Source organism: Felis catus, chromosome F1 (assembly GCF_018350175.1).
Source record: "Felis catus isolate Fca126 chromosome F1, F.catus_Fca126_mat1.0, whole genome shotgun sequence".
Taxonomy (NCBI): domain Eukaryota; kingdom Metazoa; phylum Chordata; class Mammalia; order Carnivora; family Felidae; genus Felis; species Felis catus.
Window position 1 is genome coordinate 67,235,072 of NC_058384.1, and position 14,591 is coordinate 67,249,662.

A 14,591-nucleotide genomic window follows, 5' to 3' on the forward strand; every position below is an offset into this window, starting at 1 on the left:
TCCGAAGCAGGCTCCAGGCTCCGAGCGGTCAGCACAGAGCCCGACGTGGGGCTTGAACTCACCAATGGCGAGATCACGACCTGAGCCGAAATCCGTGGCTTAACTGAGCCACCCAGGCACCCCCGTTCTGCACGGTTGTATTGGGCTGTTGGAGGTTTCTTGCTGAAGCGGCTTTTCAAGATGCCGGCAACTCAGGAGAAAGCTCCGGAGATGCTCTTGTGAAGGACGCCGTCCGGTTCGTTGGCCCCGTGAGCTGAGCTGGCGCCTTTGCTGGGGTGCTGGCTGCGTGGAAACCAGTGAGCCCCCCCCCTCCCCGGGCAATTCGCTGCTCCTGCTGGCCCTTCTAAGACACATGCTCTTCCTCAAGGGGGACGTGGCGGTGAGCCTGGAGAGCAGCCTCCGGGCCCTCGGTCCCCGACCCTCTGCAGGGACAGGCACTGTCAACGTGTGTCTGGGGAGTGAACACGGCGGGCAGTTCCCTTGTGCTTGAACCAGCGTTCGGTAAAGGCCTTTGCTCTGGTCTCTGCCCGGCCCTGGCCGCCGAGAGGTGCTCTCTGAAGTCACAAGTCAGGAGTGGGGTTCCGGTGCCTGGCCTCAGGCAGAGCCACCCGCTCCTGGGAGGACCTGGCACCCGGTGCAGCCTGGTCTGAGAAGATCGTGTCGCCCCGGCGGGGTCTCGGCTGGGGCTCCAGCCGGTTGTGGCCGCTCTGGTCTCAGTGGGCTTGGGTCGAGCTGGAGGGGCTGGCTGTGTGCAGGAGGCCGAGTGAGCTGCCTGCTAATGGGGCGCCCCCCCCCCCCCCGAGCTGCTCCCTGGGGGCTGGACAAGGCTGGGATTGTTCCCTGGCTCCCTTTTGTTTCACTCGCCGCCCAGGCCTGGCCCGCCTGCCACTCTCCCTCGCGGCAGCCTGGCTGGCGGAGCCTGGGACTCTGCCGGAGCGGCCCTGGGCCCGTGGACCCACAGGCTTGGGAGCGCCCCCTCCCCCCGAGCTCTGGGTAAGGACGCTCCCCTGAGGCTGTGACACCCGTTCTGGGGACCGGAGCTAAGGCGACTGCTCCCGCCCCTCCTCTGTCTCCACGCCTCCGGCACAAACTACTCCAGAGACCCTAGGCCCTCCCGCAAAGGGGGAAAGGGACTCTGAGGGGACCTAGGCCCCGGCGTGTTCCGTGTTCGCTGCCACCCGTCCCCCCGGGGGAGGTGGGGAGGTGGGCGGCGCGCAGGATAGGCCACACCACCCCCATCCCACTCCTGGGGGCGCGGGGGTGCCCTCGGGGGCCTCACCTAAAAGCTCGGCCAGGGCACGGGGATCGGAGACCCGGCACCCGGCTCAGGGGCAGAGGGCCTGGCAGCAGTGGAGGCTGGGGGGGCGGGGGCCCAGCAGCGCCGGGGTCCGGGGTTCCGGGCGTGCGCGCGGCGCAGACACAGCCTGGCCCGGCTGGTGGCAGGAAGACGGGCGGGGCTGGGCCGTATTGTTGCAGGGAAGTTGGGGCCTGGGGAGGGAGGGTCTTACTCTCTCTCCCCCGGGGCGGCTCCACCCGCCCGGCTGGCCCAGCCCCTCCACCGGTGCCAAGGAATGTGCCTGGGAGAGGCCGGCGGGGCGGCAGAGCCGCGGCCACCCGGAGGCGGCGCGCAGGTCTGGAGCCGAGGGGTACGGGGCTCAGGAGGGTCGGGGACCCCGGGGTACGAGCGTAGTGTTTAGAGGAGAGCCAGGCATCCCGGTTCCTCGCCCCTCCCGCGGCCATCTGGCCTCTCCAGGAATTCTCCGCCAGCGTCATAAGTTTCCTCTGTTCAGCCAGGCTCTGCGGGCCGAGGGGCTTTCTGATGGTGGCACGGGGGTGCCGGGGCCCTCCCTGCGCTGACCTCCACGAGTCAGGGTTCTCCGGGGACAAAAAAACTGGGGGCTGGGGGCTGGGGGCCTAGATCCAGGGTCTCGGGCCACTCACCGAGGCAGCCTTCCAAATGGGGAGGATCCTGCGCTCGCTCTGTCCTGGGCTGAGGCTGAGCAGCCCCTCTGGGGAACCGAGTGCTCCCGGCTGGGATGGAGAGTCGGGGAAGCGGGGCCACCCCCCCCTCCCCGGCCTGCGGGAAGCAGCTCAGTGGCCGGCTCCCGCCCGCACGCACGTAGGTGCCCACAGCCCACCCCGGGGCCCGGTGACCAGGCCCGGCCTGGATCTGGGTGAGAGGGGCCTGCGGATGCGGAGACCTGATCCCCCCTCACCCCGCACTTTGTCTCCAGGTCAGCGTGGAGGTGCCGGGTCACCATGCTCAGTCTCAAGCTGCCCCAACTCCTTCGCATCCACCAGGTCCCTCGGGTGAGGGGCTTGACCCATCGACTCCCCCTCCCCAGTGCCGACTGGGGCAGAGGCTCCTCTCTTTGAGCCGCTGGGGAAGTCCTTCCTGCTGGCCGGCTCGTCCCTGCCGTCCCCCTGCTGAGGACCTGGCTGGCAACCCCTCCCGGAGCCCAGGACGCTCCTCCCTCCAGCATCCCCTCCTTCCTCAGGGCGCCCAGTCTGTGCCGCCCCCCTCCCGCCCCCTCCTATCTGGTCCCCTCCACCGGCTCTACTGTTTCTCATCTGCTTTCTGGGTATCGGCCGGTGGTAAGATGGGGGACGGTCGGTTTGGCTTTGAGGCCTTTGCGACCTCCAGCCCGTTCTCTTGAACGCTGCTTCCGAGAGCTCTCGGCGAGAGAAAGGGTCGGACACAATGACGCCCCTCTGTCCCACCCGCCGCCGCACAGGTGTTCTGGGAAGACGGCATCATGTCAGGGTACCGCCGCCCCAGCAGCTCCGCCCGGGACTGTGTCCTCAGCTCCTTCCAGATGACCAACGAGACGGTCAACATCTGGACTCATTTCCTGCCCACCTGGTGAGGGGTGGCCCGAGGGGGTGCGGGGCGGGCGGGCCGGCGGGCCGGGCGGCGGCCTGAGCACCTGCCCCGCAGGTACTTCCTGTGGCGCCTGCTGGCGCTGGCGGGGGGCCCGGGCTTCCGCGCGGAGCCCTACCACCGGCCGCTGCTCGTCTTCCTGCTGCCCGCCTGCCTCTACCCCTTCGCGTCGTGCTGCGCGCACACCTTCAGCTCCATGTCGCCGCGCGCGCGCCACATCTGCTACTTCCTGGACTACGGCGCGCTCAGCCTCTACAGCCTGGGTGAGCCCCGCGGGGCCGGGGTCGCTCCGGGGGCGGGGGCGGGGGCGGCGCTCCCGGGGCGCGGCGGGGGGCCCCCCTTCGGGCCTCAGCTGCCGCCCCTCCCCCTCCCCCTCCTCCCCAGGCTGCGCCTTCCCCTACGCCGCCTACTCCATGCCGGCCTCCTGGCTGCACAGCCGCCTGCACCAGCTCTTTGTGCCCGCCGCCGCGCTCAATTCCTTCCTGTGCACCGGCCTCTCCTGCTACTCCCGGTGGGTTCTCGGCCGGTGCGGAAGGGGAAGGCGGAGGGACGGGACAGGGCACCCCGAACACACCGGGGGCGAGCGACGGGGTACCCGCGCCTCGGGGTGGCCGACATGAGTGACGGGGCCTGTGCTTGCTGAGGATGCCACGGAGGGGGGGCGGGGCGCACCCCTCGCCAGCGCCGCGCCTGCCCCGCCCCCTCGAATTCTCGCTTCCCCGCCAGAGGAGGCAGGCGTCCGTCCCCCCCCTCACAGGTGTGGCCGGTTCCAGAGGGGTCACGTGCCCTAACAGCACTGACATTCCATCCTGGCCAAAGGCCCCCTGTCCCTCTGTGACCGCCACCCCCGCCCCCGCCCGGAGAAAGGATGGCGACCGCCTCTCCCTCCCTCCCGCCCCCCAGGTTCCCCGAGCTGGAAAGCCCGCGGCTCAGTAAGATCCTCCGCACGGCCGCCTTCGCCTACCCCTTCCTGTTCGACAACCTGCCTCTGTTCTACCGGGTAAGGGGGCCTGGGGCTCGGACCTCCCCCGAGCCCCTCCCCAGGGCCGTCCCCACCAGCTCCGCTCTCCCTTTGCCAGCTTGGCCTGTGCTGGGACCCGGGCCACAGCTGCGGGCGGGAGGCGCTGAGCTCCAGCCACACCTACCACCTGCTCTGCGCGCTGCTCACCGGCTTCCTTTTCGCCTCGCACCTGCCCGAGCGGCTGGCCCCCGGGCGCTTCGACTACATCGGTGAGAGGGGCGGCCGCCCCGGGAGGGGCGCGGGGACCGAGGGATCGAACCGAGGGGCGAGGGGCGAGGGGCGGAGGAGTGCTCCTGGAAGGGGCCCTGGTCCCGGCGCTCCCCTCCCCCTCAGGTGACCCCGGTAGCAAGGACACGAGGGGCCTCGTGCAGACCAGCTCGTTCGCTGCTTCGTGAAGGTTTTCATATTCCCACTTTGGGGGAGCAGCAGGCCCGGAGGACGAGGTGACGGGTCCCAGGGTGAGTCCGGGCCGCCCTGGGAAGGGGCCGTGGGCCCTGACCTGCCCCACCCTCCCCGCAGGCCACAGCCACCAGCTGTTCCACATCTGCGCGGTGCTGGGCACCCACTTCCAGCTGGAGGCGGTGCTGGCTGACATGGGGTCTCGCCGCGCCTGGCTGGCCGCGCAGGAGCCCCCCCTGGGCCTGGTGGGCACGCTGGCCACGCTGGGCCTGGCGGTGGCCGGGAACCTGCTCATCATCGCCGCCTTCACGACCTCCCTATTTCGGGCCCCCAGCACGTGCCCCCTGCTGCAGGGTGGCCCGCCGGAGGGGGGAATGAAGGCCAAACAGCAGTGAGCCTGCCCTGGGGAAAGGCAGAGGCCAGGCCCCCCTCCCCCGCCCCCCCCCCCATGCCGGGGAGGAGCCCAGAAGGGGCACATCGGAGCCTGGGGCCGAGAGCGACTGAGGGGAGGGGGCACAGGAGAGGAGGGCAGGGGCAGGGGGTGCTGGGCGTGAGCAGGAGGGGTCAGTGACGGTGCTCTCAGGGGGCTGGGGCAAGTGCTGAGGGTCTGAGAGGGGCAGTGCAGGCGTCCGGGGCGGGAGCGCCCCGGCTGGAGGCTGGGAGGGGGAGGCGCTGGGCCCGACACCTGGTCCCTTCCTGCCTGCGAGTCTCTGCTGAGCCCGGGGGGGTCACTAACACGACTAACCTAGGCCTGCCTCGCGTGCTTGTTGCGCCGGAGGCCCGCTGGCGCCCTCGCCTCCCAGACGGGCTGTTGGCCCACGGGGATGTGGTCTGTCAGTCCTGGTCACAGCCGTGCGCTCAAGGTGTCCCGGACCTTGGGTCTAAATTTGGGCGTCGTGGCTGGTGCAGGGGCTCGTGGGGGGAGGGGTGCTGGGCTCGAGGGGGAATCCTAATAAGACTTTTAGGAAGCTGCTTTCGAGGCTTCCAGATGAGGCGAGTACAGTACAAATAAATAAGTCAACAGCGGACTCTGGGGAGCACTTTCTGGAACCAAAAAGCTCACACCGCCCCTCCACTCCCGTCCCCGCCCGCACCTTCCCTTCCCGCTCCTCCCTCCCCTCCCATGCCACGGAAGCCACGGACGTCCACGGGCGGACAGAGACTCACAGCCCCACCGATTCCTCTTCTGGAGTTTATTTTGGAGCAGCGGGGATGCCGGGGGCCCCACACGTGCCGGGCAGGGAGGTCAGGGTGCCGGGAGGGGAGGGGTCCTGGGTGGGGAGCGGCAGACGGCGGGGGGGGGGGGGGGTTGGGGCGCCTGCTCTAGACCGTGCCGTAGAAGCGCCTGTAAGCGTCCTGGAAGCCGATGTGGTCAGCCAGCTCGTCACAGTCGGGGTTGAGCTCACATATTTCCCTCTTGGGCTCCAGGGGGTCCGGGTAGGGGGCTGGGGCGCTGACGGCCCAAGAGAGTGGCATCAGCCTCCAAGAAACATGCCCACCCCCTCCGCCCACGGCCCTGGCCTTCGCCCCCCACCCCAGCCCGGATCCGCGGCCACGGCCACGGCCCAGCACTCACCCCAGCCCGGGGGCCAGGTAGCGCCGGAGCCTCCTCACCACCTCACTGCCCTCCTGCTTGGACACGAAGGCTGTGGAACAGAAAGGCAGAGGTCAGATGGCTCTAGGTCTGGGGGCACGGCGGGCAACCCCGCAGGCACGGCCCCCCACCAGGCCCTGCCACATACCTGCGCCTCGGCCTGACTCTGCACGGCTGGGCTTTGCATCTGCAAAGGAGAGGGCCCAGTTCACCCCTGCTCACCCCCCGGGCCTCCCCTCTCCCTGCACTGGGACTGAGCCTGCAGGAGGTGGTTAGACCGGGAGGGCGGCGGGAGGGGAGGCGCGGGCAGAGGTGGGGGCACTCACCTGCCGGGCCAGCCGGGCAGAGGCAGAGCACTGCCAGGGCCGACAGGGCGAGGATCGTCAGGGGCCTCATGGCGTGGCTGTCAGTGGCCGCCCGGGCTGCTGCTGGACTTCGGCTGGTCTGCCTCTCCCGCCAGCACCATTTTATACCCTGGGCTGCGCCCCGGAGGCGAGGGTGGGTCAGGGGGAATCTGCCAGGACTATTTGGGGGTCATCCGCCCCGGCTCTGTAGGCCAAACCCCAAAGGATGTTGTGGTTGGAGCTGAGCTGCCTGGCCAGGCCCCTGGAAGTGATGGAGGAGGGTGTGGGCCGCCAGCCTCTGGACAGGCCCGGCCCCTCCCCACGGGGGTCACCTCAAGTCTCCCAGTCTCAGTTTGAGCACCAGCTGGGTGGAGTAGGAGGGACAGGAGGGGAGAAAGGGGGGCTCGAGGCCTAAAATAGACTCAAGTAGAGCGGGGCTGTCGCTCTAAGACTGTGATTTCCACTGACGGCCTGTGGGCAGGAGCCAAACCCCAGGGAGGGAGGGGCCCAAGGCGGCGATGCCCTCGTTCACCCGGAGGCACCCTGCCCCGGCCAGACACCAGGGGGAGGCCTGGTGTGGGAGCCGCTCGGCTCCGCTCAGGCCTCGTGTGTCGGGACCGGAACCCAAAGCCAAGAGAGGTGGGCCGGGAGTGAGAGCAGGACGGCTCTTCTGTCTGGGGCCGTGGGGACCCTCTCCCCTGCGCCTCTGGCACGTGGGGAGGCAGAGCCAGCGAGGAGCAGGGAGAGGGCCCCTCTGCCTGGCCGTACGGCCTCCCCAGTGTTAGCAACTGTGGGGACCTGTCTCCCAAGAGGCAGACATCCAGCCTGAAAAGGCCCATCCCAGCACACCTGGGAGCCAAGTCCCGCTCGGCCCAGCCTGGAGAGGAGGGAGGGTGTTCTCACGCCCGGCCCACCGCAGGTGGGGACCTGACCAGGCGCTCCCCGCCCGCCCCACCGCCCCGTGTTTGGATGCCGCGGCTCCACTGAGCTTAATTCGGGGCAGCAGGTGGCCAGCAAGGGCCACCCTGATGTCCGAGTGTTCCCAGTGCTCCCAGACAGACCGCACCTGGCCTCTCCGGGGTGAGGCCCTCTCCGGGGCCCTGCCTGTACCCGTCCCCTCACCGCTGGCCAGAGGAAGCACCCATCCTGCCCGTGGCCGAGCCCCCTCCTGATGCCTGGCTGAGCCCCGGCCGGGGAAGGGGGCAGAGCACCAGCTACTCGGAGGGCGCACCCGCTGGCGTGCATGCTCACCGTGTGCACACCCCGGGGGAGGTGGGGGAGGCACAGAGCCTTTTTCACAATGAACCCAGACAGCAAAGAGGGGTGGAACCCAGGGGTCCAGCCTTCTGTGACAAGGCCTTCGCTGCCCTCCTGCACCTGATGGTCGGGTACGGCCTCCCCCCCACCCCCACCCCAGCCAGGGCTCTGAGAGCCCAAGAGGGGTCTTGGCCTGGGAGAGGCCCTGCGGAGGAAGCATCCTCACAGATTACAGTGTAGGAAGTGCAGGAAGTTTATTTACGGATGTGGGGAGAACATGGCACGGGTCCTCAGGCTGGCCGGCAAGGGGGCAATCAGTGGAGAACGAACACAGACTCCCTGAGTTGGGGGGGGGGGAGAGGAGGGGGTCAGGAGCAGGCAGGGACCTGACTCCTGGGATTGGAGCTGCCCAACAGTCCTAGTTACAAGAAAACAGGGAAGAATCTGAAGTGTGTGTGTGTGTGTGTGTGTTGGGGGGGACCCCAGGGGAGCCCCCAAAGCAGGATAGACAGGCCTCATCCTCCAGCTAATTCCATCCCCACTCAGGGACTGGGCACCGTGCCAGTGGTTCTCGGAGGCCAGGCCCTCGACCTCGACGGCCCTCTGCTCCTGGTCCGGCCGTCGCCTCCTCACTCCGGCTCCCCCAGCACAGCCACCAGCTCCTTCTGTTCTCTGTGCAGGGCCTGGCAGCAGTAGGAGGGAACAGACAGATGAGAAAATCCAAACCCTCTGCCTCCGCTGTGCTGGACTCCGGGCCTATGTCCCCCGGGACAACACAGAGGGGGTCTTGGCTCATGTCACAGACCCATCAGGGGCCCCCCTATTCAGCAGGTGTTCACGGCAGGCTGGGCGCCATGGCCACCGACGCTGGGCCTCCCCAGAGCAGCGCCCATCTTGAATAAGGGTCCCCAAAGTGCCCCTGTGATCCTTTGACCCCCATCAGCGATTTCTAGTGGAGGAACTTTCTTGACCTGACTGTGCTAGTGGCTGGGCCCAGGCTGAGCTCAGGCAGGGACCAGCTTCACATACACCTCGGGCCCGCAGCGGCACCGGGTGAGGTGGGTTATGAGCAGGGCCCAGAGAGAAGAGTGACTGGCGGCCTCGTGGTGACAGAGAGGGATGGTGGGGCAGCACCTTGCCTGAGGACTCAGCAGGGTGGCCCCAAAGTGCCCCTACACGGCGCCAGGCTGTGGGCCCTGGTCACGAGCACGCTGGGGCCTGCTTCCCCGGGGGCCCCGGAGCCAGGGAGGGGGTGATGACAAGAGGGAAAAGGCCAGCTTCTGGCCCTCGTCCTGCTGCGGGCCCTCCAGGGCTCAGGGTCCCGGCAGCCAGGGATCTGGGGACCCGCTGCCCTCCGCCGCAGGAAGGCCCGCCCCAGGAGGGGAGCCATCGGGTGGGAGAGAGGACACAAGCTGGACACCCGGACAGCGGAAGGAGCCCAACAGTGTGGCCACCGCTCAAGCCCTGCTGGCAACCCTTGACCGGAGCCACCTCTCGAGCCGGTAAGAAAACCCATGTTGTCTCTATGGCCGTGCCTGCTCCCTGGGTCCTCAGCCCGGTCACCCACTCACCCGCTTAGCCCCAGGGGACGTGGGCCACTCCCAAAGATTCCCTTCACCCTCGGAGAACACAGTTGTTGCACAGAGCACATGTATTACGTGTGCCGAAGGCTCTAGACATCATCCTGATGTACACGTTTTAAAGCTACTGGGCAGCAGTTGTGTGGGGAACCCCATGTCGCCCCGACTAACACGAGGTCGTGGCCCCCTGGGCCGGGAGTCTGTGCCCGAGGGTAGGGCCGGGCACTCACCTGCCAGGCCTGCTGCCGGGCCTGGCCCCGCCGCTGGAGCTCCTGCACCTGCTGGCGCCCGGCCACCACGGCCTCCGCCAGCCGCCTGTTCTCCGCCTCCTGTTTGCGCACGTGCCGCTGCAAGGCGTCCCGCTGCTGCCGGAAGTAGGGCACCAGGGCGCTGCGCAGGTCCGACTCCGGGTTCCCGCTCGGGCGCCTGCGAGGCCACAGGGGGCACGGGGATGGGGAGAGTGGTGACCCTTTCCCCGGCACGCCACGCCCCCCCTCCCCCGACACCCGGCCCCACGGCCGCCTCCGTCCCCAGAACCACGTGCGCCCACCCCTCAGACACAGGGCTGGAGGGTGGCGTGGGCTGGGGCAGGATGACAGGAAAGGCCCCAGCAAGGGTTGGGTAACAGAGGAAGTTGAGGAAGACAGGCCTGGAGGCAAGAGTGGGGGGCGGGGCCTCTGAAGACCCCAAGTGAGGGGGGGGGCGGGTCTGATGAGCAGCCGGGTGAAAGACACTGCAAATTCCTCAAAAATGTCTTTTCCAGTTCTATAACGTCATTCTCTTAAGTATTCCGGTCACACAGCATAAAAAAATTGGAAAGCGCAAGAAAGGTGTTTCGTCGCTCTGGCCTAACGTGCTGTTCAGGTGGGGAGGGTTGGGGGGAGGCAGGAGCTAAGGGCGCCTCCACCTTGCGCGGGACACCCCGGGAATGCGGCCCCAGGGGGCAGGTCTCTTGGGTCCAGTTCACTGCTGATCTCGGGGCGTGTGGTGGGTGCTCCCTAAACATTTAAGTGGACGAGCGAATAAAACCCGGATGCCCGGGCCAGCCGGCCCGAAGATCGCCAGTCTGCCCTTCCGCCTCCCGCCGGCTATGTGCCCCGCGGGCCAGAGGGGTCCTGAAACGAGTCCCCCCAGGAAGGCTTTCGTCAGCCCGCCCGCGCCTGCATTGGGGCTCCCCTTCCCGGAGGGCACCACACGGGTGGCTGCGCCCCGAGTCTCAGGCGTGTGAGCCCTTGGCGGAAGCCCCGTCGGGATGCTGGGGGGCGGCCTCTTCCCGCGTGAGCCTCGCGGACCACCTTCTCACCAGGCCGGCTCCTCCTGGTCCTTGCGGTCTTCCACGATCTTGTCCAAGGCATTCAAGACGGCTTCCAGGTTCCCCTCTGCTTTGATTTCGGAGATTTCCTCCTGAAGAGAGACCAGCAAAGGGCTGTAAGGACACCACACAAGCCCACAGTGAAAGTACAGGACTCAGTAACATTCTGGCGAATTCCTGTTCCGTGCCTTTGTACCCACATGCCCTCTTCTCTCCAGGGGACTTTAGTAACGAAGAACAGAAAGGGTAAGATGGAAAACATCTGAAAAGAGCCTGCCCATCACCCTGGGTGCCGCAGCCCCAGGCCCAGCGCACCCCGTGCCGGTGGCACAGATGCGTCTGGGTGCTCCCGGGCCCCCCTGGCGCGTGCCGGCAGGGAGACAGAGCCCTCAAGAGGGATCACGGTCACTGAAAGGCCTGAATGCAGCGGCCTCTCTTGGGCTCCCTGTCGTATGCAGTTCCGTTGAATTCAACGGTTTGTTAAGTGCCCTGTCCGTGCCAGGCCCTGCACCAGGTGCTGGAGGTACGAAGACGAGACGACCCAGCAGACAGTCATGATGCAGGAGGACAAGGGCAGGGGTGTCGAGGTGCCCGTCCTTGGGAAGGAAGGGACGGCGGCCACCGTGGCCTGACCACTGGGGACCGGCAGGGGCTGAGCGTACGGCCCCTGCCTGCAGGACCCGAACCAGCACTGCCTGCCGGGCTCCCTGCCACTCACCCGGACAGACGTCTGCAACTGGGTGATAAACCTGTCGTAGATTCGTTGCGTCATCTCAGGCTGCAGCTGGTAGAGGCGCTTGTAACAGTCGGTGAATCTCTGGTAGCTGGTGGGAAGGAGAGCCAGCCCTCAGCAGCCGCTGGGGCGCCCCGCCCCGCCTCCCAGGGCAGGGCTGCGGGCCGGGTCAGCCTCACGGCGCTGGTTAAAGGCCGTGGGTGCAAAGCGTCTCGCCTGCACCTCCGGTCACTGCAGACGGCTCAGCCCCACCTGACCACTCACTGCCTCTCCGCAGAGCCGCAGGGGAGCCCAGGGGTTACCCTCAAGGGTGGGTCACGATGGTCCAGCCACTCAAACCACCGGGGTGGAGGGCTTGCTCAGCCTCAGCGCCAGCCGCCTCCCCGGTTTCCAACCAGCTCCCGGGTGACACTGCTGCCGGTGTGGGTAGGGGTCCCGGAGAAACTGGTCGCTCCAGGCCCCTTGCTGGGCTGGATTAGGACAGGACATGTGGCCTCTGGGAGAGTTTTCCTGCCTCCTCAAAGGAGCCACAGAGGAAGGAACTGATGCCCTTTCTGGAGGACGTGACCGTATCCAGGTGATGCGTCCGGCTCCCGGCCACCGCAGGGGTCTCTGGCCTGAGGGCAGAGTTTATACCCTAAGGAGGCAGAACGGAAGGAGGGAAAGAACTGGGGTCTCTGAGGACACCGTCAAGCTGCCGAAGACGCCAAGCCAGAGTCCGCGCCTCTCGGGGCTGCTCGCTAGTGAAGGGATGGATGCCTCTTGTCGTTCAAGCCATTTCTAATCAGGTCTCCGGCAGCGGCGGCCGAGAGCATCTCGCTGCTACGGCCCTTATAGCTGGAAAGATCGGGGTACCCTGGACACTTCTGATGGCTGGCCGTCTTGCACAAAGACATGCCAGTGAGTTAAAGAAGTCTCTTGCCTTTTCTCTCCCCACTCCTTGCTTGCTTGTCTCTCTCTACCTTCCCCCTCAGGCCCTTCCCCTTCTGCCTATGTCCGTGCTGGCCACCCACGGGCTCCTGGGCACTGGGCAGGAGGGAGGCCACACGGCCCTCCTGGAGCTTCTCGCAGGGAGGTGGCAGCAATCACAGAGACTCATGAGAACGTGGTGATGACCACTGTGGAGGGCACTTAGAAGGAAAAGGGCCACGGGCTTCAGAGTGTCACGGGGATCGCCATTAAGCTGGGGGCGGGTGGGGGTGGGGGTTCAGCGACAGCCCGTCTGATGAAGCAATGTTCAAATGACCTGCTGGAAGTGTCCAAGCCAGTGAGCGCTCAACCACACAAAAGCCCACGTCTGTGCTTGGCTGTGGGTCCGGATGTTCCTCAGCTGCGTGGCCAGGCTGGGATCGGGTCCCTGGAAGCCTGTGCGCAGCCCGCCCCCGCCACCCCCTCTGCCACGGGGACTCACTGCTGGCCCTCGGCCGCCCCCCCCCCCACCGTTCCTGCCCCTGAACAGGGGCTGTGAAACAGGTGACAAGGGAGAGCACACAGAGGCTTGCGAGGGACAGCCGTTACATCTTCGGGAGACACAGCCAGCACGGAACACTAAATTATATAATCTGGCAGTAAGTTACGTTAAAAACAAGGTACTAACTATTCAAAACACACGGCTTCCTAATCCTTCCAGCACATTTTCCTCGCGCGAGGCTGTTGGCGGCGTCCCCGTGGAAGCACTCTGTGACGGTGCCCAACCACCCGTCTTTCCGCAGCTCTAGTGAGTATTTACGCCTCGGAAGCTGGCAAACACAGTCAGCCGGGGCTTTGTTTTCGGAGGGCCGGCTGCAAGCCTCTGCCGCCCGGCCCCTCTGCAGGAGGGACAGTCTCTCCCTGCTGGAGGGTACACATCGGACACTGGTGCACCTGGGGGCAAGGAACGGACGACCGGCACCCTTCGCCCTCGGCGGAGCCCTGGGCATCCTGTGGTGCTGCCGGCCCCCCTCGCCACGCAGTCTGTGGCTCACGAGGGATGTGGAGGGACGCAAGACGCCTGGCCAAGCCGGGCTGGAACTGAACCAGGTAATTGTGGCTTGAAACGGGCGCGGCCTGGACACCGGAGATCCTGCTCCTCCTGCCAGCAGCCCGCTGGACGGCAGAGGGTCTGAGCTGAGCCAGACCCCCTCTCCTGGGGGAGCCTCCAGTGCCGCCGGGGAGGCTTTCCCGAGGCCCCGCTGGGCTCAGAGCTCAGTGAGAGCAAAGCACGTTCGCACACATCCCTGGACACGGAGCGCAGGCGGCCACGCTGGAGGCCAGTGTCAGGGCACAGGAGGACACGGATCCTTGCTTTGTATTTTTCCAGCTTGACTGTAGAAGTTGAAGGCTGCGGCACGACGGGGCCTGGCTCACGTGTGCAGTGAAACGATGGCCGCCAGAAGTGCAGTTAACATCCGTCATCGTCTGGCAGAGACACAAAGTTTTCCCCTCGTGCTGAGGACGACGCTCCGACCCCCTCCCCACAGAGCAGCGTGAATCGTGGGCACCACGTGGTACACCTCGGGGTACTCCCTCGTCCTCCAGCCGGACCCTCGGGCCTGTGTCCCCCTTCATCCAACCCCTCCCCACCGCCAGGAGTTCTTTTCTTGAGAGCAGGTGCGGGCCTGGGAATGGTGTGAACGCCCTTGTGAATTCTGGGAAAAATGCTCTCAGGGAGAAGCAGGAAAAGTGATGCATTTCCAAGCGGCCCCCTACCGCAAAGTCAAATTTTGTCTTGTCAGGTAAACGAATATCCCTGTGGGCGGGGACGCCATCTGCAACATCACCGGGATCTCCAGGCTGTCCAGAGCTGTGACCACCCTGCAGACCAGGGGCTGGGGCTGAGGGGAGGCCATCTCTCCACCCTGGACCCCAGGCTACTGGGCCCGGGCTACTTGGGCGGAGGAGTACTCCCTCGTGAGCTTCCCCGGTGGCCTCTCTGCCAAGCCCCCCTCTGCCCTCTGCTGTTGTGGTCTCCTGGCCTTGGCCTTCCAAGGGGACACAAGGGGCCACCCAGCTATGGGCTGGGCACTGCACACTGGTTCTGAGAACTCCCGGCCTGTCCTTTTGTCTGGGTCCAAATCCTACCTCTACCACTCATCTGATGAGTGATCTCTGACAAGTTCTTCACCTTTATAAGCCTCAGTTTCTGCCTCTCTCAAATGGGAATAATAACTATATGTACCATGCCTAGCACATTGAAAAGCTCCATGTTAGCCACGGTTATTATTTTTTTAATTTTTAAAAATGTTTATTTTTGAGAGAAAGAGCGTGCGCACGAGCAGGGGAGGGGCAGAGAGAGAGGGAGACACAGAATCCAAAACAGGCTCCAGGTTCTGAGCTGTCAGCACAGAGCCCGACACGGGGCTCAAACTCACAGACTGCGAGATCATGACCTGAGCCGGAGTCGGATGCTCAATCGACTGAGCCACCCAGGCACCCCTAGCCACAGTTGTTACTATTAATTTCAAAAGAACGGCCCCCACTTCCCCCTCAGA

The 14,591-nt window shown here is 66.2% G+C and overlaps 3 protein-coding genes and 2 long non-coding RNA genes across 8 annotated transcripts in view; 2 read left to right on the top strand and 3 right to left on the bottom strand.

The window, feature by feature from the left end:
• Positions 1 to 142: 142 nt before the first annotated feature.
• LOC111558357 lies at positions 143 to 2,499 on the bottom strand. Its single transcript, XR_006592021.1, has 2 exons — positions 1,942 to 2,499; positions 143 to 745 (listed from the first exon to the last, which is right to left on the bottom strand). It is a non-coding gene; the product is annotated as an uncharacterized LOC111558357 (long non-coding RNA).
• On the top strand, positions 845 to 5,329 carry PAQR6 (progestin and adipoQ receptor family member 6). 3 transcript variants are annotated; one of them, XM_045049198.1, is made up of 8 exons: positions 845 to 993; positions 2,235 to 2,310; positions 2,736 to 2,863; positions 2,939 to 3,144; positions 3,266 to 3,392; positions 3,785 to 3,881; positions 3,961 to 4,111; positions 4,422 to 5,329. In XM_045049198.1, the coding sequence occupies exons 2-8, from the start codon at positions 2,260 to 2,262 to the stop codon at positions 4,694 to 4,696; spliced, it is 1,035 nt and encodes a 344-aa protein (XP_044905133.1). In that variant the 5' UTR covers positions 845 to 993; positions 2,235 to 2,259; the 3' UTR covers positions 4,697 to 5,329. The 3 variants fall into 3 exon arrangements, with proteins under 3 accessions (XP_044905133.1, XP_044905134.1, XP_023103362.1); XM_023247594.2 differs by lacking the exon at positions 845 to 993 and adding an exon at positions 1,500 to 1,631; XM_045049199.1 differs by lacking the exon at positions 2,235 to 2,310 and having other exon boundaries at positions 849 to 993.
• Positions 5,330 to 5,479: 150 nt separating this feature from the next.
• LOC101085947 (bone gamma-carboxyglutamate protein) lies at positions 5,480 to 6,357 on the bottom strand. The gene is made up of 4 exons (XM_003999711.6): positions 6,222 to 6,357; positions 6,044 to 6,082; positions 5,878 to 5,947; positions 5,480 to 5,754 (listed from the first exon to the last, which is right to left on the bottom strand). The coding sequence occupies exons 1-4, from the start codon at positions 6,289 to 6,291 to the stop codon at positions 5,625 to 5,627; spliced, it is 309 nt and encodes a 102-aa protein (XP_003999760.1). The 5' UTR covers positions 6,292 to 6,357; the 3' UTR covers positions 5,480 to 5,624.
• Positions 6,358 to 7,733: 1,376 nt separating this feature from the next.
• LOC101083648 (solute carrier family 25 member 44) overlaps positions 7,734 to 14,591 on the bottom strand; it is a 32,842-nt gene continuing 25,984 nt past the window's right edge. For both annotated transcript variants that reach the window (XM_045049196.1, XM_003999624.6), the window contains 4 exons: positions 11,107 to 11,212; positions 10,380 to 10,480; positions 9,307 to 9,502; positions 7,734 to 8,179 (listed from right to left, as the gene is read on the bottom strand). In XM_045049196.1, the coding sequence (XP_044905131.1) occupies positions 8,126 to 8,179; positions 9,307 to 9,502; positions 10,380 to 10,480; positions 11,107 to 11,212 (457 nt within the window). In that variant the 3' untranslated portion in view covers positions 7,734 to 8,125. The remainder of the gene's footprint in view (positions 8,180 to 9,306; positions 9,503 to 10,379; positions 10,481 to 11,106; positions 11,213 to 14,591) is intronic.
• On the top strand, positions 8,178 to 14,302 carry LOC123382890. Its single transcript, XR_006592020.1, has 2 exons — positions 8,178 to 8,998; positions 9,840 to 14,302. It is a non-coding gene; the product is annotated as an uncharacterized LOC123382890 (long non-coding RNA).